The 24,259-nt window shown below is 38.4% G+C and overlaps 1 protein-coding gene across 4 annotated transcripts in view; it reads right to left on the bottom strand.

Annotated features, from left to right (window-relative positions):
• Positions 1-24,259, bottom strand: part of CTNND2 (catenin delta 2) — a 691,061-nt gene that overhangs the window by 60,106 nt on the left and 606,696 nt on the right. For all 4 annotated transcript variants that reach the window (XM_058831646.1, XM_058831649.1, XM_058831647.1 and 1 more), the window contains one exon: positions 12,604-12,754. In XM_058831646.1, the coding sequence (XP_058687629.1) occupies positions 12,604-12,754 (151 nt within the window). The remainder of the gene's footprint in view (positions 1-12,603; positions 12,755-24,259) is intronic.

The following is a 24,259-nucleotide window of genomic DNA, read 5'->3' as shown; positions in this document are numbered from 1 at the left end:
TTTTTAGTTACTGCTTTAAAACCACGACAATAGTATATGTATCCCAGACTGTTAGCAATTTCTTAACAGCTGAGACCACAAAGACAAGCAATTTTGAATTTCATTATTGATTACTTCCCTGCACATTACTACCAGCAGCAAGGTAGGTTTTATTTCCATTTCTTTTTGTAAAGTAGTGCTTGACAAACTCTCAAAACTCTCTTTAAAGGTGTTTCTCTGATTATGTTTTCTTAAAATCTTCATTCTGGAATACTGAAGAGATTGTATCTAAAATATTCAATTATCTAGTCCCTTTTTTTAAAAAAAAGAGACCTTTAATTTTAAATGCTAACAACATGCTGTTTTCTCTTTTCTTAACCTGGTCTTTTAAACTGCACTATTCACACAACATTTCTATACAAAAAGCATGGATTTAAGCATTAATGCATCTTAAAACTTTATTAGGTAAATTCCTGAAGTCAAATCTATCATTATAAGAGATACATTATACATACATAAAATTGCTAACTCCAGGGGGTAGTCATTGAATCTTTTTCATGTTCATACAACCTCTTGCATAACACAGCCACAAGAGGAAGCAAAAGAAAAATGAAAAACATAATAACACTGAAGATTGTATCAGACATACCAGATTTCAAGTAATTTTACAGAGATGCTATGGAGAGATCAATGGGGCTTTGAAGCTGATTCTAAGGGTTTTCTATGCTTTCCTTGGGAGGAAAACTATGTTTCTTTACTTTTGTTTAATTGAGCCCATCAAGATATTAAGTAGCAAGAATCACAGTTTTACCTTATGGAATTATGATAATAAGGCCCCTCAACAAATTGATTATTCCCTCACTTGCCTCATGATTATCTCATCTTATGGTGAGAATTTGTTACCCTTTTAATATTTTGTAACTGTGCATTACAAAACTGCTTCAATCCCATTAGTTATAATCATGAAACAGAAGATTTTGATTTTTTTTTAAATACTGCTTGTTAAGTAGGAGTGGAAGTGGATGTTTTCTGAGACTTATTAACCAATAAAAAAAAACAGAACCCATAAATAACCAGAAACCTAAGGCACAGTGACAGCGCCTCCAGCTAGTCCCACACAGTGCCTTTTGAGAGGTACTACATGCACATAAAGGTACAATATATTTATCAGATAACACAAGCATTCATTTGCAAAGGCTGCAGCAAAAGACCATAATTCTGCTTTCTGTAATTAAGAGGATATTTGAAGTTTTATTGCTATTATCTGAAACAAGGGCCTTTAACGCTAGAACCCATAATAAATGATGGAAACAATCAGGGTATGGCTTGGCTCTTACAAGTGAAAAAATCCTACACTGAAGTACTTAATTAAGACAAATTATACTGTAAGAGAACAGAAGCCTCTGAAGATGGCATGCAGAAACCAACAAATATGTGACTGACTGCCTTTTTTATATCCTTCAAAGACTAAACCAACACATGTACGGAGGTATTTTGGCACAGAATGCATATAACCCAAAAAAGAAGTACCATTACCTTCTGCCCATACTGGGCAAGTGCTAAGAATCAGGAATATTGAGTAAGCACCTAGTGGTCAGGAGTATGGAAAAAAACCCCTAAATTCAATTTAACTGCACTTAGATTTATTTAAAATGCCAGTTGTAAGAACCCAGACATCCACAATCTCTCCAAATCCTGCATTCTTTGAACATTGACTTCTGGTATCTTCTACCTTTGCAGTTGTCCTAGTTTCAGTCAAGGGCAGACTCAATTTTTTGCAGTAGCTGTGATGGAGCAGAGCCTGGAGCTGTGTGGGTGTGTCTAAGATATAGTGCTATTAGGTCCTATCACTGTCTCCGGCTTGAGGGAAAAAGCATGGGCGTGGACAGTCTGTCCACTGTTTTGTTCTCTATCCTGGTTGGAGAGCAATTTTTGCCTATAAGACATCCTCTTTTTGTATCAATTTTGCGTCTTTTTGTTATCAGCTTTGTTGCTGTTACTGTCCATCTTATCTGATCGAGGTTTCCAGTAAATTGTTCTTATCTCAGCTTGGCATGTCTGCCATTTGTCTCTTACTGGAGTGGATGGGGAAAGGGAAGCATTTTGTGGATTTTCACTTTGGTGGGAGCACTAAATTAAGGAACACCATTTCTAAACTCTGACAGTCACATTTTTATGCAGTGAAAATAAGACATTCTCTGGTGCATTTTTTAATCTAATAGGTGATGACAAACATATGTGCTGCATACTTGCAGGTATTTTACTTCTGTGTTAGCCTACAATTACTCCTCCTGTGCAAGGACATAACTTAGGTCCCTGCAATCAGAATTTTCTACCAGTGTCATCTTAGTGAATGGTGTTTGGGTTTTGTCCTTAATATTTTTCCTTTTTAAGCACTCTAAAAGATGAAGAAAACAACTTAGGGGACACTAAAATAGAAGTGGAAGCATCTCTCAAAAGCCACATGAGGTGAGAGGGACATTGTGTACTGCCCACTTCACCTGACAATATCTAACTCTTGTCTTGTTTTGAAAAGACAGGTGTCTGCTAAGGAAGGCAGTAACCTCCCTTGAAATGGAAAAATGTTAACTACTTCTTTCTCTTTTGAATTATTATAATTTTGAAACTAAAAGGCTCGTAGGTTAAGATATGGGAATAACACTTTTTTACTGGTAAAATAAAAATAAAAATGTAGTAGTAAAAAAAAACCCAAAAAACCCCACCCCTAAACAAACAAACAAGCCCACTGATAGAGTCAGAATACAACTTGACAGCCTGCTGGGCAGGATGTTGGCAGCAGTCTGATTAAATGGGGGCTGCAGTCCTCCTGGAGTGACAGATATGGTTCTTTTGAAGCAATGATCCTGTAGAAGGGTGTAGTTTTCCTCTGACGGTCCAGTGGTGGTGTAGATGGGTCTTGTTTATTTCTGGGAATTTAGTGGAGAAAGGTTGCTTGTGGTCTAAATCTCAAATTATATTCAGGTAGAAAGGCTTAGCTTCTCCCCCTGAGTGGACCACCTCACAACAGGATGATGTAATTTTATCAGTCATGCAGTGACTGACTCAATGGCCCATTAAGATATCCCCCTGGAGTTATAAGGGATGGGTCATGGAAAAGATAAAGAAAACTCCCCTGCCTGGTTTTAACAGATGGTAATAGAATACATACTTCTGGTTACATCTTGCATTGCAACCCAAGACACTGGGGAACTAGGATTGAATGAGATTTTTCCCTAATTTAGAGAGTGCAAGGATGTAGATGCACAGAGAAAATTACTGTTAATATGACTGAAAGCCATCTATAGGTGTTGGAGTCTGAGATACAGACTGTGTGCCCTTGCTTTTAATATTTAGTTCCAGGATTCAAAGAAACACTGAATTTCATATAATATGAAATTCATGTGCATGTTTTCATAGTGATACATGAAAACAAATGTTAAAGTTAGATAGGAAAAGTGTAAATGTGTAGATTAGAAAGTTTCTTAAATCACTGGGTGAAAAAGTAGTTTAGAGAACAGGAGACAAGATGGAGGATTTAGGGTGTTGTCTCTTGTCCTTCTTCTTTCTTCTTCATGTTCTTCTCCTAGGGGTGTTTGGGTAGTAGTAGGTGATTGGGTAGAAAATGTCACAGTGCAGCACACAAGTGTTGAGTCATTGGGTCACTAAGAAAAATAATTTAGTTGGCATCTGTTAATTGGGTAAATGGACATATAAAAGACCTTGAAGAAGATCTTTGTTAGCCATTTTACCCCTTTTCTATCATAGTGCACATAACTCCTTGTACCTTGTAATGCTGATAAGAAAAAATAAACAACTGAGACCGAACGAGAGAAAAAACCGCCTCCCTCTCATCAATCTTCAGTTCAAAGGGAAAAAGAACCCAAATCAAAAAGTCCCTAAAGAGACATATAGGTAGCTCAAATTTAATCAATACACATTCATCCTTTCATTTCTTACTGGTTTAAATTTTTTCCATTTCTCACATCCACGTTCAACATCCTCTGAAACTACAGTGCTCCTTACACATTCTTTGGGTCATGAGAAGAAAATGACATTATCTTCCTTTATCAAATTCACCTTCCATGTTCTACTCTCTTGCACTGACACGTGTCATGAATGGGAATTTGAGTTTCTTCAAAGAAAAGTGCTTTTAGTAAAAAATGCTATATATGTCATTTCTATAATTTAAAAATTACATAAAGTCATATATATTTCAGAGGAAAACACTATTTTGAATCTTACAGAGAACAAAACTAGCTCGCTGTTCACCAGTTGAAGTTGATACAGAATAGGCTGGAAACATGTTTTGATACACTTATCTGTTACTGTAAGGCTGTCACAAACTTGGATTTTCAAAATTGCTTTTCCATTCTCATGGATTTACAAGTGCTTTTAGAATTACTTTGTCAGTTTTTGAAATATGCACCTCTACCTTTGTATATTTTATGGAATATGTGCCTAAATTACATGCATTTCTTAGATCAGAACTCCAAATTTTCAAAAGGTAAATGGCACTTCTCAGCACAAGCATACTGAGAAACAGAGATGAAAATTAATATTAAATTGTTTGAAATGTCAATCTTCTGAATGAGAAAACCAGATACATATACAGTTTAATTGCTTGCTACCTTGTGCAGGAGTATAGAAATAAACATAAATTGTTTATCTCAAACAAAATATAGGGCGCAGGTCAGGGTACTTACGCATGAAATGCACATTAGTGAAATCAAAAGGCACATCCCTTCACTGTTTTTGGAGGTGGTGGTGTTTTTGGCAGTCACAATTAATCTAGGCTTTCCTGGGCCACCTCTGCCAGATTTTGCAACATTTATGACTTACAATCAGAATTCAATCTTAAGTAATAACGAACATGAATACAAAATGATAAAACCCATAATAAAGACTTTAAAGTTTATAAACATTAAAGCACTATATGGCATCATTTAGCATTACCATCATCATCTAGAGAAGCTGTCATGGTGCAATACTGAAGATGATTCTCTTGATTACACCACTTAAATTAGAAATACAGGCATTTTACAGGCACTTCCACACAGTTTATTCTACTAGAACGAATAGCTGACCTATAGCTGGGTTGTGGTTACAATTTGTGAAGCATCTTGACCTTACTATGACAGATGAAATGATTCTTTGACTTGGCATTTCAAGGAAAAACAGGTCTGTGAAAGTAGTATCCCTCATTACTGTAGCTTTGAACCTGCATGCAGTTATTTCTGCTGTTTTGGGCGACAATAAAAATTCATAGTGCTTTTTCACTAACTGCCCTTGCTGAGTCTACTGACCTAATTAAAGGAGAGCAGGACAGTGCTTAGTTTGTATTCCCAGAACAACTTCTGATGAGATACTACTTCCCTATCTTCAGTTACACAAAACTTGGCCACTGAACCTCTGGCTACTTCTCTAGGTTCTCACACAGGACCCATTAGACTGTAAGATCAAACACTTTATTGATAGAGGTAAGTGGGATGAACACCAAGGGTGCCATTTTATCTTAACTGTTCAGAAGCCAGCTGACTACTTGAAACACTATTTTTTTCAAATGGTTCATGGAAGAGAAAAATCCCTCCAAATCCAGACAGGTGTACTTAGGCAATAGGAAAGTTCAGATGTAGAAGAGTTTATCTAATTTTGAAAGTGCTTGATCTTGACTTTGATACTAAAAATAAGAATTCCGTTTCACCAGTGCTGGTTTTCCTCCTTAATCTCTTCATGTGAGACTGTTTATTTCATAAGAAATGACTTTTCTAACCTCTGTAACTACGAGGTCTGCTTGTCAAAAATATACTTGAGGAAACAGTGCAAAAAGCAACATGCAAGTGGCTAAAGCACGTGAAGTCAACATTTCCTTGACACAAAGCTTTTACACCGCAATGGAAAAAGTACTTAACATTTAAATATTTATCAGGTTAAATTCTCAGCTAACTTATTTATACAACACTAGAAACCAAGGATTCCAGATGTTGCCTTTTGGGTGGTATAAAACATCATAGTTTAATTACTCCTTTACTAACTTAACTAGTGTCTTTCTCTTCATTGATACAGAATAACCAGTTATTAATTCATGACAATGCATTTAATTTTATAAATCAACTCCTTGACCTCTTGATGACAGCCTGTTCTTATTCAGGTATCTGTTTATTGTTTTGCACAGCTCAACTATCAAACACAAAAAATGAAGTGCAATAAAAACTGACACAAATTAAACAAATTGCAGGATATATTATGTCGTCATCTTCAGAACAAATGTCTGATTAGTGCTTTCTGGCATCTTCTGCATTGCAAATTTATGTCAGTTTATCATTCCAGTGATGAAGATACTTTATACATCAATTAAAAATTCAATAAAAAAATTATTGTCTCTTAATGTCAGCAGATGCATGTGTGAGAAATTCAGAAATATTCACATCTAAAAATAAGAGAAAGCTGCATGTAGGTACTCTTAAGTGGGATGAAAGCTGCATCCATTTGCAAGATGGATGGGCGGAATCCAGTAAGATGAAGTTTAATAAGTCCAAGTGCCAGGTCCTGCATTTTGGCCACAATAACCCCCTGCAACATCATAGGCTGGGATGGTGTGGCTGGACAGTGTCCAGGCAGAAAGGGACCTGGGGGTACTGGTCCACAGCCGGCTGAACATGAGCCAGCAGTGTGCCCTGGTGCTCCAGAAGGCCACTGGCATCCTGGCCTGGATCAGGAATAGTGTGGCCAGCAGGAGCAGGGAGGTCATTCTTCCCCTTGGTACTGGGCACTGGTGAGGCCACACCTGGAGTGCTGTGTCCAGTTCTGGGCCCTCAGTTTGGGAAGGATGTTGAGACACTTGAGCGTGTCCAGAGGAGGCAACAAGTCTGGTGAGGGGCTTGGAACAAAGTGAGGAACAACTGAGGGAGCTGGGGTTGTTTAGCCTGAAGAAAAGGAGACTCAGGGGTGATCTTATCACTCTCTACAACTTCCTGAAAGGTGAGTGTAGTCAGGTGGGGGTTGGTCTCCTTCACCAGATAGCAATTGACAGCATGAGAGGACACAGTCCCAAGCTGTGCCAAGGGAAATACAGGTTGGATATCAGGAAAAAGGTTTTTACGGAAAGGGTGATAAAGTATTGGAATGGTCTGCTTGGAGAGGTGGTGGAGTCACCATCCCTGGATGTTTTTAAAAGAAGACTGGATGTGGTACTGGGTGCCATGATCTAGTTTTTGGTGTTAGGGCTGGGTTGGACTTGATGATCTTGGAGGTCTCGTCCAATGTAGTGATTCTGTGATATTTGATTTAATCATCTTCAAACACATTTCCATATTTTCTACCAATGTACATTACTGGGACTTTAGCTACTGTTCTTGTAACTACAAGACTAGGAACTCTTTTCACTTGGATTTATTACTAATCCTGAAAATAAATGTAACCATGTTCTAAGATAGGAGGACCCCATGTAGGTGTTTATACACCAGAAGAGCCATGATATGCTCTGAGAATGTGAATACTTGATTCTGATGCATTTTCAGCCTCACAGCTGAAAAGCAATCTTTCCAAACATTGTTGTCAAACTTTAAAATAACATACTTGATCTTTGAGTGCAAAGCTGGGCAAGGTGACCTTGTGTGGTTCCTTCCAACAGGAATTATTCTGCAAATCTCACTAGAGTTGTGAACTCCTGATGTATCATTCAGTCAAGCTTTCTGAAGTTTAGCAATAAAATGTTGAAACAAACACCAGGCACCCAAACAGACTCACAATGCTATGAGATCACAAGACATACACTGACAATTACACACTTTTTAGATGTTTTTTATAACTAAACAACGATGTTATGGTCATACAGGTTAATTTCCATTTTATCACATTTTAGACAAATTAAGTCACTTTCTGTGAGTCTCTCAGTCACCTCTAAGGGCCTCTGTTACAGGTATCATATCTCAGACAATGAACTTTTAGACATCTAGCAAGAGTAAGCAGTTTCCAGCACCCATTAAGTAATAATTTAATTGATGTACCACTGTTGAATTTTGTATGTATAACTGCATTACCAACACACAAACAGTGAAGAGGATAATTCAGTACTGACACACAGCCCCCAACTCAGGAACAATTATTTAAAAATTACTCCTCCTACAGGCCCTGTTTCAAAACCTTGTGAAGGCAGAAGAGATCGTACCACTGACTTTATTTACCTTTTACAAAACAAGGATGTTTTCATTATTACAACACTTCAACTTATCCCATCAAACTCCATAGAACCTACAGACCTGAACAGACACCTGGATTCTCTAAACATTTTAAGGGCATATGGATGCAAGAACTTGTTTTCTACACAATACAAGAAGTCAACAAAAGCCTTTAGGTGGAACTGTCCCCCTTTTGTCCAAGCGTGACTGATTAAAATACTACCAGTCTCTAAAAAAAGGGAAAAAAAAAATTTCATTTAACTGCAAAAATGCAGACCAAGAGGCCAAGAGAAATAGTGGTGCTGTTCAATTTCTAGTACGATATTCCTCTTAATCAACAATGACCCAGAATGGCATTAGAAACCACTGGATAAAATGAAAGTGACAGAAAGACTTGAAGCACAAAACTGTGCACTGAAGTTTTATACGTTTTACCTCCAGCTCTCCTTTCTCTCCAAAGCCTGTATCCTGTGGACTTACCACTGAACAGTACTAATACAAATTCCAAATTTTCCTTCAAGAGGACAAATCCTATACTGTACATATTGTGCAGTACATGAATAATGACAAATTTCTTATCTGGGGCAGCTTGAAAAATCAGGTTAACTTGTTTGAAAGACCACCTTATTGCACTTTAAAATGCCACAGTAACTGCCATTTAAAATAAAAGGTATATGCTGTGCATACATAAGAACAAGGAAAATGCAAATTTTGGGGACAGTCATACTTTAAAAATTTCAGACAGGGATAGTCTGTACCTGCTTGTTTAGTATAATAGTAAGTCATATCATTTTCAATTAACTGTACAATGCATAATCTCTTTTGTTAAAGACCTTGTGGATAGCAGCAAAGAAGAAAATGCTGTCTGTCTTTCAGATAAAAGAAAGATGAAGCTGGCTTGTTTCCCAGGACTGAATGGGAAATCCTGATTTGGAAAGCCTTCTCACATGTAGAGTGGGTAGAGGGAATAAGCAAGAAGGGAGGCTGCTACACCAGTGCTGGCTGGGAGAGCTCCTGAGAACAGAAGTCTACCGTGCAGAGTCAGGTTCTCTAGAACAGAACAGAAAGTTCTCTAAAAGTCCAGATGACTGTGTGGAAGGTATTTGAACCAGAAATCCACTGAAGGTTGCTGGGGCAGGAAAACAAGGAAACAATTCATCCTGCAAAGATGCTATTTATAGGAGATGGGTTTACTTTCAAGCTTTTCTGCCCCATCCAGCTAATCCAAGTTACCTCTAGTTAAAGAGAAGAAACTATATAAGGTTAGCAATTTCTGATACCATTCCAACAAAATGTAGCTCTAGAAAATGGAAGTCTGTAAGCACACTCACTGTAGGGAAGATAGTGTGATAGCTTTGGCGTGAGGCACTGGCCCTGACTGGCCAGAAGCATGAGGTCTGCAGGTTATCCTCAAGTTAAAAACTGCATTCCAAGCAGAAAGAGAATAATGTCATATTCTCAAACTAAGGCATCAGTCTAGCCCTGAGGAACACAGAAGGGTTTTTTTATTCTACTTTCCCTTCCTCACCTTTTCCTTCTGAGAGAAATAAAGAACACGGGGATGACATAACTGCACAGAGGTCATCAACATACCTTTTAGAGGACCTGTGCGATAAAAGTTATTTTCTTCTAAGTTAACCGTCAAAAGCAAAAAAAAATGATTTTTGTCAACTCAGTGGCATCTACTGGGGCTGGGGGGCAAAGCTAATGGACCCATGGGGAAGTTTAGTCAGAACCTGCTTCAAGGAAAGAAAAGAAGCCTTAAAAAATGCTGAGCACATGAATAGAAGTGGAAAAATGTTATGGTATCAGAGGGACACAGGGGTGTTGTGCAGCCTAAATCACTGAAACCAAGGAGAACAAAACAGGCAGTATCAGTAGTAGATCTTTCCCTCAGCTGGAAGAAAGAAAAGGCTGAGAAACCTTTCCCTTGGGTGCACTCTTGGGAAGCAAAAAAGACTCTGTACTATTTTATGCAGACAAGGGTCCTGGAAGTCAAGTGAAAATGAATGTGGTCTAACATGTGAGCAGGAATGCATCTGGGCAGTGTGTTCAAGGAGAGAAAACTGAGTGTTGCATTATCTAGTAGGCCAGATTTACAATGTTTTTGAATGCAATTTAATTTTGTGAAGGAGAAGGATGAATATGACTGTTGTCTCTGCCAAGGGACACATGGCACATTGCAAAAGCAACACAGAAGAAAAAAAGAAGGTCCTTTTAAAGACATGGAGCATGCCTGAAATGAAACCCAGGAAGAAGACCTCACTATAAATAATGTTGCTATGGGGATGGATCAGATAAATTATGACAGAAGCCTTACACCAACCTTTAGCAATGCAACAACACTATTGATAGATCCGTGTGAAAAACAAAACAGATTGGTCAATTCAGTGAAGTCTACTATGAAACTTCTGGCCATTGAGAAGAGGGTCTTTTTGTTTGTTTTGTAGCTCAGTACAGGTGAGTCTGGATTTTAACAAGCTCTCTAATATATTTTCCAGGTGGCTTAATACTAATGTAGGGGCTGCTTGGCAGCAGCAGAATTAGATATATCATTCTCTGGCACATTTCAGTAAAAAAATGTCAGCTGGGAAAGGAATGACAACACCACTGAAATGAAAGCTTTATAAAGGCATTAAAACCCCCCAACCAACTCAATTCCAGTTATGTAACTTTACTATATATACAATTGGGAAATTCTCCTTTAAAAAAGGTTATCTTATGGGGAAAATTCCAGCTTGTAAGGCTGAGTGTGTCACCACAATAACTGATGCATTAATAAAAATCAGAAAGAGGAAAGATAAATAGCATGTCGATTTTGCCTAGGCAGAAGGACGCTTGAACACTCACAAAGCACAAGCTCCTTTTGAGGCTACCTTTGCATAACAACAGCTAAGGCATCCTGAAATACATATACAATACACGGAAGTGCAATATCAACAAAATGGATGGACTACAACATGAGCTGAAATCCTTGACCACTGCTGATGTTTAGCATTTCTAAAAATCAGCTCTATGATAGACCCTACTTGCTAAAAAATACTAGACAACAAAAGGAATAATGACTGCTATTACTGTTTCTTTGAAGTTCAATGATGAAAGCCAGAGAAATGAACATACAGAGATCCCAGTTGAAATGGTTCAAGTTTTATAACTCCCTTGCATATTGGCATGTTTGGACTGTTTTTAAGCTGCAGCAAATTACTATTGCAGTTATGAAGTACAGTTTCTCAGAATCATCCTACAAATAACATAAATCAGAGCAGCACTCTACAGCTATTATTAAATTATTAAAATTTATCTTAGCTATTCTGACGTGTTCTTTAAGAATTAAAAAAAAATTAAAATGTTGATGTTGTGCAAATTTACAATCCATAATTTGACTAGTATTTTGAATGGCACATCAGATTAAGACAGCTCAATTTTAAATGTATAGTGTTACATTCCTAAATGAAATTTTCAGATCTGTGAACATTAGTACAATGAGACACTCCTCCCAATATGAGAGGAGTGATTGCCTTGTTTTAACAACTTGCAGACCACTGCTGTAATGAAGCATTAACCCTGAGACAGCACTGGATGCAAATAACAAACATTATGATCATAGTATCTATTTATAAAATTCTGTAATTAAAAGCAGGGAAGAAATATGCTGTAATGATAACAAATCAACGAGTAAGGAAAAATTAACAGAAAATATGCTCTTAATGTACAGAACTAGAAATAATTTGGTTAAGGTTGTTGAAATAATTAAAAATCAAGGGAGTGATTATTTTTCAAAGACAGAACATGAAAATAAAAGCTCAATGACCCACAGTATTTAGATGAATTTCAGCTAAAAAAAACCAACAAATGCCTGAACAAAATAAAACATGTCCAAACCCCTGATGTGTGCTTACCATACGATCAGAATTCAGGGGCAATAATGACTTACATAAATTATTGTCCTTTTCCTTAAAAATGTATTTGTTTGTGAAGCAAGAGTCTCCCAGTTCTCTTGCTGGAGCTACTAATCTGCCCAGTAAATTCCTGTAACCTTTTTAAAATCTTTACACTTTGTTACTTCATGATTCCAAAGTTACTTGCAATAGGTAATCTGAGGATCAGGAGGGAGTGCTCTGCTTAGATCCTTGATCTGGAAGATGCAAGTGCTACTGCCAGCCTAAGAATGAAATACTAAAGCAGAACAAAGCCATTGCTTTTCTTACAGAGATTGCAGCATGAGAGATCAAGAAACATTGCATGATGTTTAATTAATTTAACAATTCCTTGATATATACTAGCAAGTTGTCACATAAAATCTGAATACGACACACTAGAGAAAGAATTAAAAAAATTGTTCTAGAAATGTGAGGATAATTTTCACTGTGCTCATTCTGCTGTGAACTGGAAAAAACAAAAAATCCCCAAACCCACAGTATATACAGGTTGTTTGGAAAGAACATACCTATTAACTCTTTATTTCTGACATCTAAGGCCATGTTTCGTAAAGCTGTAGCAACTGCACATACCACCCGGTCATTGTCTATTCGGAGCAGTTCCACCAATATTGGCAATCCTTTCTCTTTGCGGACGGCAGCGCGGATGTACACTGACCACTGTAAAGACACACGGGAGAGAGAGTGGGAACAAAGTGAGGAATCCACCACAGACAGTGAGGCATCTGAGCTTACAACAGAGTAAGGGCTAACAGAAGCATTTGGATGCAAAATTCAAAAGAGTAGAAATAATTGCATTGATGGTGCTAGGCAACCACTTCATTTGGCAATCAGCACTCTTTTTTATGGTGACAGAGAAATTAAATGATGAATTGACTTCACTGCCAGCACACCTGGTTATATTTTCACAGCCCAAGTCTGCAGATGACTTAGAAAATGCTCACCAGGGTTTTGTATGCAACATTTAATGATGCTTGTTTACTGCTCAACCAACAACATTTGTTTTACAAAATATGTATTACAAAGCAAGTTCAAGAGGTCTGAGTATTCTTTGTTGTTACCATAAGAATTATTCAGTCTACAAACATGAAAACACTATTATCATTTCTCTTGTGATTGTTAACTTGTTCAGAAGGAAAACTGAGGATAACTACATGCCTGGTTTCGGCAGCTGTAGTGATCCTAACTGGAACACTGTTGAACACTGAAGTGTTAGCAATTCCCTCAAGAGCTGACCTGAGGACTATGGGCGCCTGTGCTGTGCCTGACTGCAGGATAAACCCAGTGGCTGATTCTATCAGAGAAGCCTGTAGGCATCTCCCACCTGACAGCTGGTCATGACACCACTGGAATGGCCTTGTCTTTGTATTAAAGCGAGCAATATGTTCTCACGTAAACATCCTTTTTATTTGACAGTAGAAATGATGAATAGAGTGGTTTACTTCTAAGAAACCCTTTAGGAGCTCTAAAAATTACCATGCCAGAGAACAAGGGATCTGTGCAATGTGCAGTGAGTAGGAGGTCCATCCAGAGCTGTACATCTTCGGGTTCCCAGAACATGACAGGGTGAAAGATCAGCTATACCACCCTGTTTTCCATTCCTCTGTTATCTCCAGCAGTTGCAAAACATGTAAACAAGACAGCAGCTGTGACCTTGTGGGTTTAAAGCATATGGGTACTGCCAAAGTTAAGATGTTTGGACATCTGTGGATGTACAGATCTCCTCAGCACAGCCCACTTCAAAACAAGGCATCCACAGGCACACGTTCTTTTCACTTCATGATCTCTTCACTGAAATTTTCATAAAGTTCACATTCATGCCTCTTGTACTGATAGTAGAAAGAAAATTATTGAAGCAGAATGTCTCCTTCCTTTCAGTGCTATGGCATGGACATTTATCTTGTCATTGTACCTGGAAGGCCTTTGCTTTTGAAATATTTCAAATATTTCAGAAACTAGGATGATAAGTCACAGGATTTTCTGATCTAGATGGCCCTTTTCTTTTGACAAAGACAGCCTACTGTAAAGAATAATTATATTGCAATATAACTCCGCAAAACTCCACAGCTAGGCAGAGTAAAAACAAAAAAAGGTTAGCACATTCACTGTCAGCAGATCATCCTTAACCCCTGCATATGGCCTCTACTTGCCACAGCTGAAGAACTCACTTTAAAAGCATCTGTTTATATAAGATTCATGCCCTGAATAGCAAAAACCAGAATATATATTTATGATATAAACAGTAGATATGGAGACAAGAACTACAGTGCTGTAATGTCATTCCAGGTGATACAATTCAGGGGAAATTGGGAAAAAGGAAAAAGAGAAACCAGCATTTAAAGAGAACTTTTTTATTAATTCTCCTCTGTAGTAAGTATGCATAACAAAAGCCAATTGTCTGGACTTTGCTGTAGATGAAAGTGATAATGGTCATGATAAGCTTTCTAGTCAGTTAAGTTGGACAGGGGGTTCTCAGCATCTCTGAGCACAATAATGTGTCTAAAACATAAATGTGCTGCCATTTTGTGCAGCAAAGGAAACAGCTTAAGGGAGATAAATGATAGCAGGATTCTTGGTTGATCTTATTCTGTGCTCTCTCCTCCAGTCTCTTCTCTAGAGCCAGTGTATAGGATGACCATCAGATAAAAAAGTAAAACACATCTTAAGGATCAATGAGTTTAACAGGAAATATTTTCTGAAAAATAGTTTCTTTCCTACACCTTGATTTTAATTCAATATAAAGGATTCTGTGAAAACAACAAACGGATATTTCTAACCTTCTGGGTTTAATAAATATGTATTTATCTGCCACTTAGATGCATTCTCACCTGCAGCTGGGAAATGAGCAGTGCCTCCTTGCACTTAAAAAACGCTGTATTTTGTATATCTCTCCCAGGGGAAGCATCTGTTGTGTCTGCTGTGATTACAAGGCGACTGCCAGCATGAGAGTTCAAGGTAGCAGCCAGAATATTTTGAGAAAGAAGTGAGCCTGTCTGGTTGAGGTGAGAGTTCAAGCTAGCTGTGAGTATTCTGAAAGATGCTGTCAGTGACTGCAGAAGTACATCACTGATGAAGCAGCTCCAAAGTGGGCTACATGGTGAACCAGTGGGGGTGTTTGTTTTGAGAGAAAAAAGCTTGTCTATTCAAACCAAGGAGAATAAAAAATGATCCTTAGATTTGTGGTGGTTTCGCATTTATTGACATTTGGGGAAGAAGTAAGAAAACACCCCTGGAAATGATTTCTTTGAGAGAAATTGCTGGGAGCTTCCTCTGTGCCTGGGACAGGCCAATATTTGGCTGGTTCTGAGAACGGACAATATTTTGCACCATTTAGAAATTAGATCCGCCTCTGTCAGATCCACGGCTTAAAAACCACAAGCCTGGGAACTCTCTTTTTTTCTCTTCTGGCCTCGAAAGGTAACGGGGCTCTGGTGGGGGCTGGCCCCACTCCCCTGCGGCCTGTGCGGCCTGGGGCAGGCTCGGTCGGACCCCAGCAGCTCCCGGGCGAGGGGTGGAGGCTGGGGGTGGGAGCCAGGCCACGGCTGCTGACATCTCACCCACACTAAACCCCCCCTACCCTGGCTGGCACCGACAGCTCCAGGCCGAGCACCCCCCTCCCAGAGGCTGCCGGCCGGAGGGAGGGGCCCAGTGTGGCCTGAAATCCAACACCCTGACTGCTGCGGCCACTGCCTATCTGCACACAACTATCTGCAGGTCTGGCAAGATTTAACCCTTTCAGTGCTCAGACGACACCTGCAGACTACTATTCTCTCCTCAAGAGAAAAAGACAAAGTAGAGACATGGAAAACAACATGAAAACACTGATGTCAGTAAAGAAAGAGTCAAGCCCTAGACAGAAGATGAATGAAGAGATGCCTTAGCGTTGGGCTGAAATATTCTTTTGGTAGGGCCATAGAAATGAACAATGATATACTGAAATATCTCCTTTACTTCATGAAAGAATATGGGGGTATGAAGTATCCCAATTGTAGATGTGAGCAAAGGCATCCATTGATAAAGCTAAGCAGATACTGAACTTGTTGTGATCCCAGGAGACGCTTGAACAGAGAGATGAGAGTTGATGAAGACCCTTTGCCTCCAGGGAGAGAAGAAGAAAACCTCTGTTCCCAGAGATGATCACAGTGACAGATGAAGAGAACCTTTGAACAACTCAAAGTAATACCCCATGAGTTCATGGCCCATGGACATACCCCTAGGAGGGCTGTGAAAATGGGAGGAATGTCACAATGCAGAATTTTTGCACAGGCGACTGCTATTTGTGGAAATGAAAAGCCACAAGAAAACTGTTTCTTGTGGAGAAGTCTCCATGGCATGACAAGAGAAAACTCCTCTCCCTACAAGAACTGATGAAAGACTATTGTATAGTTGGTATCTGATCTAACATCCCAAGTTTAGTCTCTATGCTGTCAGTTGGGGAAGGAAAAATGTTAGGCAAGGAGAGGAGAGGAATTTTGGAAGATTTATTCTGATGCTTCTTATTCTTGCAGTTCTATTAATAAAGTTTCTTTACACCTTTTAAGTTTTGAAACTGTTTTGCCCTTCTCCTAATCCATATCTCACAGCAAGAAATGAGTAAGTGCACTGGTGATTTTAGCCACTGCTAAACTCACCATGGATTACTCACTATATTTTAAAAAACTCCATACTAAAACCTCAGTAAACAGTTTTCCTTTAGTTTTTTTAATCACCTACCAAGAGAAAACATAAGTACTTGTTTCATAAAGCCAGGTTTACAACAGACTTCTTGGGATTTAGTATTTTCATCATCCATTCCAACCCAAAATTTAAGAGGAATGAATCAGGGAATGTTTTGCTTTTAAGCCTAGGAAGAGTAAGAGACATTGTAGGAGAAACACTGAAATAACTCAGCATGAAAAAAGAGAAAATGTAAACCTCCTTAATAAATAAATGACATGCAAGCCTTCAGGATCTGTAATGAACCAATTAATTTGATTGCAACAGTAAAAAATGGAGCTCCAAAGTTTCACAAGGGAAAGATCCAGATATAATGTTTTACAGATACACGTCACACATACATCTAAAACATATAAACCTATAAAACAATGGGAAGAGTACTACAGAAAAATTATGTACAAAACAACTTCTCTCCCCTGTGTTCTCCTCTCCCTCCCAAACCTTTTCCAGAGGATGTCACCCACTTTGGGAAAAGTTCATGGACTCCTCAATGTGTGATTTGCTATAATTTCATCTGCTGTTTCAAGTCATGAACCTTAGGCAGAAAGAGAGAAATGCTTTTAATTGTTTCGATGGTCTCTGAAGAACTTTCCATGTGGAACGTGGTATAAACTGTCTGGTTCTTTCCTTAAGCAGCCAATTAGGACAAGTCTCTGCAAGCAATTACAGTGTGCTGTGTGGATTTCAGGAAAGCTCAAACTGAGGTGCCTCAAAAGGCTATTTCATTCTTGTAAAGAGTGGAGAAATTATTCAGTCTCATGTATACTGGTGATCTTTCTGTTTGCCTAAAGCCATTGTGGAGTGCCTGCATTTCCACATTGTGGGTCAATTGCTAATACGAGCTCAGTGAAGTATAAAAGAGAAGAGATGAAAAATCATAAAAAAGAAAAGAGACAAAGGGTTTGCCGCCTATCAGTAAGTAAACGAGGCACTCTGCTAATATGCCTAATCATCCTGTTACTGCACTAATCAGTGGCAGTGTCAACGATCAAATAGCTGTTCAGTTTGTAAAGCAAAAGAATTCCTGTGGGAACAGCAAACACTTTAGTGTGAACAAGCAACTAGAAAATAAAATAAAATCATTGTTGTTGCATCAGATTGAGGCTAAATTATCAGAGACAAGCACAGAAGCCACAGTCTGTGCATGAACACACTTTACCAATGATGGAATTTGAGGGGTGTGACTACTACATATCACTTTGAAGGTACATAGTAGAGTTCTATGTCCACTTTCATTAGTAGTTCCCTTTCTGTTTTCATCACAGTAATTAGGTAGGAAAATAGCGTGAACCTGCAAGTTATTTTTTTTTTTGTTTGTCAGCTATTGTTTGCAGAAGTGAATGCCTCTAAGGCTTTAAGATTATATTAGGCTGAAACTCTAGAAAAAAGTAATTACTCTAGATAAAACTCATTTATATTTTTCAGAAAAATTAAAAAGCATTTATTCACTTAACTCCTTTGGTGTTTTATATGGTTTTCTTTATTTCCCTATAAAGCAACAACACAGGAGACCAAACTGAACAATGAAGAAATTTCCATCATAAAATGAAAAAGAAAAAAACTACCAAAATAAATTTCCCCCTCAAAATGCAAGAAATAACAACAATTGTATACACTTGATATTTTCAACGGATTAACTTTTCTGCCATTGACATCAGTGTTCCTGAAGTATCTGCAGAATATTTCATCACATACTTCAGTTTTGACTAGAATTTGGATTGTATTGGGACAGTTCAACACTGTGACCCAAAGACTACTGAGTTAATGAACATTAAAGGGAACTACTGAGATGTAAACTACAACATGAAAGCTAAATCGGGGCAGCAGGCATGACAAAGCAAACTAAGTTACTCAGCAAACTAGAGTACCTGGAAGATTAGAGAGACTTGAGGTCTGTTAGGAAAGGCTTAGAAAGAGTACATGCTAACAGCAGTAAAGTAGCAGACCATGAAAAAGAACTACATGTTGAATAATTAATGATCAATGAGTAATTAAAGATTGATATTCCTCTCTGTCTGATTAGATTCAATGTAATATACCTATCAGGAAAAAAAAATAAAATACTTTTATATTTGAAAATTACAGATGTACTTTACTCAAATAACTCTACAGGGATCTCTAAGAAGTTACATGACCTTACAGAGAACAAAGCTCTGAAATCTTGGTTAACTTTCTACAGTTTCTGGATGGAACTGAAAGAGACTTCCCAAGGACTTTCTGCCCCCTCACTGCAGTGTTCTGTTCTCAGAAATGATCCTGTTTGGTATAGTACCACCAATTCCGTATCTTTGTGTTGGGACAAGAGAAAAGTATTAACTGGTTAGTCTTCTCTTGCTCCACAACCTCAGTCAATCCTAAAGCAAAAGGAAAAAATCCAGTGGGCAAAGATACAAAGTTAAATAGATAATCTAGAAAAAAATAAAACAGTATTAACAGAAGTGATCTTAAACAGTGTCTTGGGTTGCAATGCAAGATGTAACCAAAAGTATGTATTCTATTACTATCTGTTGAAACCAGGTGGGACAGTTATCTCTTTCATGACCCATCCCTCATAACTGGGGGATATCTTCTGTTCATAGGCCAGCTGTTAAAACCAAGTGTGGCAGTGTTCTTTATCCCTTCCATGACCCATTCTCCCTTCAGAGGGACATTTTCTGTTAATGGGCAATTGAGTCTCACTGCATGATTGATAAAATTGCATCATCCCATTGTGAGGTGCTCCACTCAGGGGGAGGAGCCAAGCATTTAAACATGTATATCCTTGGAGACTCAGAATGCCATACAGCTTTTCTCCACTGAATTCCCAGAGAAGAGAGACCAGATCCATCTATATCACTGGACCTTCAGAGGAAAACAACACCCTTCTATGGGATCATTACTTCAACAGGACCACATCTGTCATTCCAGGAGGACTGCAGCCACCATTTAATTGGACTGCTACCAACACCCTGACCAACAGGGTGTCAGGTTGTATTCGGAGTCTGTCAGTGGGTTGTTTTTTTTGTTGGTTTTCTTTTTTGTAATACTGCATTTTTATTTTAATTTTCCTAGTTAAGAACTGTTATTCCTATTCCCATATCTTTGCCTGAGAAGCCCTTGATTTCAAAAATTATAATAATTAGGGGGGGGGTTACATTTTTCCATTTCAAGGGAGGTTACGGCCTTCTTTAGCAGACACCTGTCTTTTCAAACCAAGACAAACAGGAAGGTAAAACTGATAAGGAATTACTCTTGCACATCATTCTTGGTTCTGCGGTACAAGTAGGTACAGATTATTTTGTGTTTCCAAAATAATCTGAGAACTTTTACAATCAGTTTTCCAAACACTGTAACTAATATAATTAAAATATAAAAGATTTGGGACAAAAGTGACACATCTCACGCGAAGAAAACTGCTTATATTAAGGGATTACTTTGACCATGAAGCCATTATGAACTATTGTTCTCCCATTCCACATACAGATGTCCATGGTGATTTCCTCACAATGTCTGTGATAGAAGTGTTTGCAGCAGCAGATGTTGCTTTTTAAATATTGTCATGTCCCTTCAATTTTGTCTTCTGTTCTCTAGAGCCAACAAATCTCCCTTTAACAATTGATGCTGCCTCATTTACAAGGTGTTTCTAACCAGGTAAGAATTCCTGATGGAATAAACCATTGGAATTCCTGACAGAATAAAGCATTGGTTATTTAAAAAATTGACTTTGTTGATTACATAGTATAAGTGGTTTTCTGCATCCTATCACATAAAGATTCATAATACTACTATTTTGGAGAAAATGAAAGTAAGCCTTTTCACTGTAATCCAAAAAAACTTTCTCCTGGAACAGCCTGATGAAACTTCAAAGGGTTAATACATAAATAACTAAAGGAATCAGAAAAGTCTGGCAAGGAACCCACAATATGTCCTTGCCTGATAAGAGTAGATTGATTACCTAGATGCCTGCTGCTTTAGAAAATAATTACTCATTATCTTCAAGTGTCTGGACGGTAGGGAGCTTGAAATTCTCATACTACTCTTTGAAGCAGCTGCACTGACATTGTGTCTAAATTGATCCCTTTTATATTTTCAGTTTCCTTATCTAATAATTTACTTAATGGAGCTTCTGGCTCCTGTGAGAGTCAGATTTACCGAGCATGGAATTAACAAAATAAATGCAGTTGCTTGTCTAAGGAACAAAGACTAAGACAGCATCTAGCCTATCTCAAGAGATCAGGCCAATGACCCATAAACCCCATTCACATGGATATTGTACCTGTATATTGGGGATCAAAGGCAGGGACATTCAGTAGTCTAACCAAAGAGCCTCTTCATTCCCTGCTGAGTACGATCAAACATGGAACAGAAAGGAGAGGAGCTAGAAAGAACCAGCAAGGAATGCTTTAGTTTCATGAGATTGATACTGACCTCAACGGAGCAGCACTTGCTCCTCATGTTACAGTCAAAGGATAAGAAAAGAGAAGGGTTAAAAGAACTGCTACCTTGGACTTGCGGAGAACAAACTTTGGGCTGTGTAGGAAAATGGTTCACAGAGTACCTTGGGAGACAGTACTGAAGGGCAAAGAAATCCAGGAAGGACATTCTTCCTGTTGTTGACGGCAACAAGTCATCCCTCTATGTTAAAAGATGAGCAGGTGGGGAAGAGTAGCAGCCTGGCTGAAAAAGAGCTTTGCTGGAGCTCAGGAAAAAATGAGCAGAGTTTATCCCTGCCCCTTGGAAGAAGGGAGCTCAGGAGGACTACATGGATGTTTTGAGGTTTCAGGGAGAAAATAAGAAGGGCCAAAGTCCAGCTAGAACTTAATCTGGCTACTGCTGTAAAAGACAACAGAAATGTCTCTATAAATACAACAAAAAGAAGGTTAAGGAAAATCTCAATCCTTTACTGGATGCAGGGGGAAACACAGTGACAGGAGATAAGGATAAGACTGAGGTACCTAATGCCTCATGCCCTTTCATCACAACAACCTCAGGCAGCGCTACAGGCTGGGGGCAGAGTGGCTGGAAAGTGGCCTAACAAAAAAGGATCCAGGGGTGCTGGTTGACAGTGGATGAACATGATCCAGTGTGTGTCCAGGTGGCCAAGAAAGCCAAGGGCATCCTGGCCATCCTGTCATGAAAGCAGATGAGGAAGTTCATAAAGCCTGTAAAGTAACTGAGACAGAAGACTGAGTGCACAGAAGGGACTAACCAAGGCCCAAAGCAGGAGGGCTATCTGTTCCAATATAAGCCATTGTGTTGCCAGAAGAAATATAGTAAATACTGTTTCCTGTTTTTTAAAGGTAGGTATTGCCCATGGAAGTCATGATAGTACTTTTTTTTTTTTAAAGGATCATATGAATAAAGAAATTATTTTTAAGGGTTTGACAAACTAAGGAAATGTCACTTGTAGTGACAACACTGTGTTACCCACTGCATGTAATAGAAAAGGTAATGTAGGACCAGAGACAATGGACAATAACTGAAACACAAGACTTTTACAGAACAACAGGAATTGCTTTTTCACTTGAGAGGGGGACTGAGCATTGGCACAGGTTGCTCAGAGAGGCTGTAGAGTCTCCAGCCTTGGAGACATTCAGAAGACCTTTCAGACATAGACCCAGGCAAATGCCTCTAAGTGGCCTTGCTTAAGCAGAGGGTTGGACCAGATGACCTCCTGAGGTCCCTGCCAATGTTAGCTCTTTTGTGATTCTATGATTCTATGATTCAGAACAACAGGTATTGCAATATTGCAGTAATGTCTGGCAGATAAACTGACACCAGCCTAAATTCAGCTGTCAGATACATACACAAAGAGACAGCAATAAGCAGATATCCTAATATTTCCTTTCTTCCTGAGAGTGTAATTTTATTCAGAAGTGACCATGTTGGATGCTTGACATTGTTAACTTAAGCACATTTTGCATATAACTTCTTACAGGCTCAGCAAGTTCAATGTGTTAATAGCCAATTGACCAAGGTGCAATCTAAAAAAGAACTTGCCGCTTTTATTTTCACCATCTGAGGAGAGGTACTAATGCCAGACTACATATAAAAAGATCATTTTTTACTGGAGCACTCTTGTCATTTTAAAGCATGTAATTTTTTTCAATCAAAGGCATTAAAATAAAAAAATTACATGAGGTTGCAGAAAGAACTTCTGGTTTGAAGAGTTATAGTAGGAGAAATTTCTTAATAAGCAGGCAATTGTCTTCAGAATAGAGCTGAGGGAGTCAGAAAGCCTCCTCTTTTCTTATTCTACATTTTTGCACAAATTTGGTTAAACACAAATTAAGTGGCAAAGAAAAATTAAAGAGGTTCCAGTGAAAGTTAATACCTAATGGGAAATAAAGAGTTTGCACTAGTTCCAAAGGCATGTCTCAAACTTTATTTCTTCAGGGAAAACTCCAGCTGAAATTGACGAGGAAAGTGTTTCCCCAGTTTTATTATTTCATATTTCCAAGCAGCTTTAATATTTGAGTATATTATATTAAATATAATTACAAAAAGCCTATTCTTTAAAAAAAAAATAAAAATCTTAGAGTGGCAATGAGAGGAAGCAAAGCCAAACCCAATGGCAATGCTTTTCATGTGTTGCTCCTTCTGTCTGCAGGATGTTCAGGATACTGTGAAATTACCATGGTTATGACTGATGGGATAAAATGCTTCAGGAAGCTATGACTTCTCTAAAACAGCAACCCTTCCAGACCCACATCGCAGCTGAGCTCTGCAGAAGGTGGTAGGTGGGTGCAGATCCAGGGCTGACAAGCTGCCCCACTGCTGTCAGGTAGCAGCACTGTGCTTGGAGTGTGTATTACTGGCAGCCAGTCAGGAGGGGGACACGCAGTGTCACTGCAGGGCAGAAGTTAGACCTTGGGCAGCGATGTGGAAAATGTTAATTTATCCAGTCTTTCCAAAAGACTTATGTATTTGGCTGTCTCCATAGATATTATTTCAGAAGGGCCAATCCTGTTTTTCATAGATGTGCTTACTTTTGTTCAAGTAAGCACATGAACAAAAAAGATATCTCTGTGAGGATATGCATGTAACTTTCCATGACAGAGATGGTTTTTCAGATTCCGATACCAGTGTCCTCATGTGACAACATCTTGATGCAGAACAGTGAGATGAACAAATGTCTGTGTTTATCTGAAACAGTCTCTTCCAAAATGAGTTCTGCTTTGTATATAAGCTGACAATCTTTTTTGAAACCATAATATACACCAAAGTCAAGAAATGCAGTCATAAATTATGCCAGGTTAAATTTCCACATTGAAAATATTCTTCCTCATACCTCAAAATCAGTATCCTGTTTTACTGATTCTTCATCTGGATCTCTTCATATATTTGCTACCAAGATGCTCCTTTTCTGATTTGTTACAGATTGTGCTTGGTCTAATAATTATTGCACTGACCAAATATTTCATTAGCCATTATAAAAAACTCCAAATTTTTACTTTGCAGATAGGTAAT

Source organism: Poecile atricapillus, chromosome 2 (assembly GCF_030490865.1).
Source record: "Poecile atricapillus isolate bPoeAtr1 chromosome 2, bPoeAtr1.hap1, whole genome shotgun sequence".
NCBI classification, from domain to species: domain Eukaryota; kingdom Metazoa; phylum Chordata; class Aves; order Passeriformes; family Paridae; genus Poecile; species Poecile atricapillus.
The sequence above is the reverse complement of the archived record's forward strand: the minus strand, read 5'-3'. Positions and strand labels throughout refer to the sequence as shown.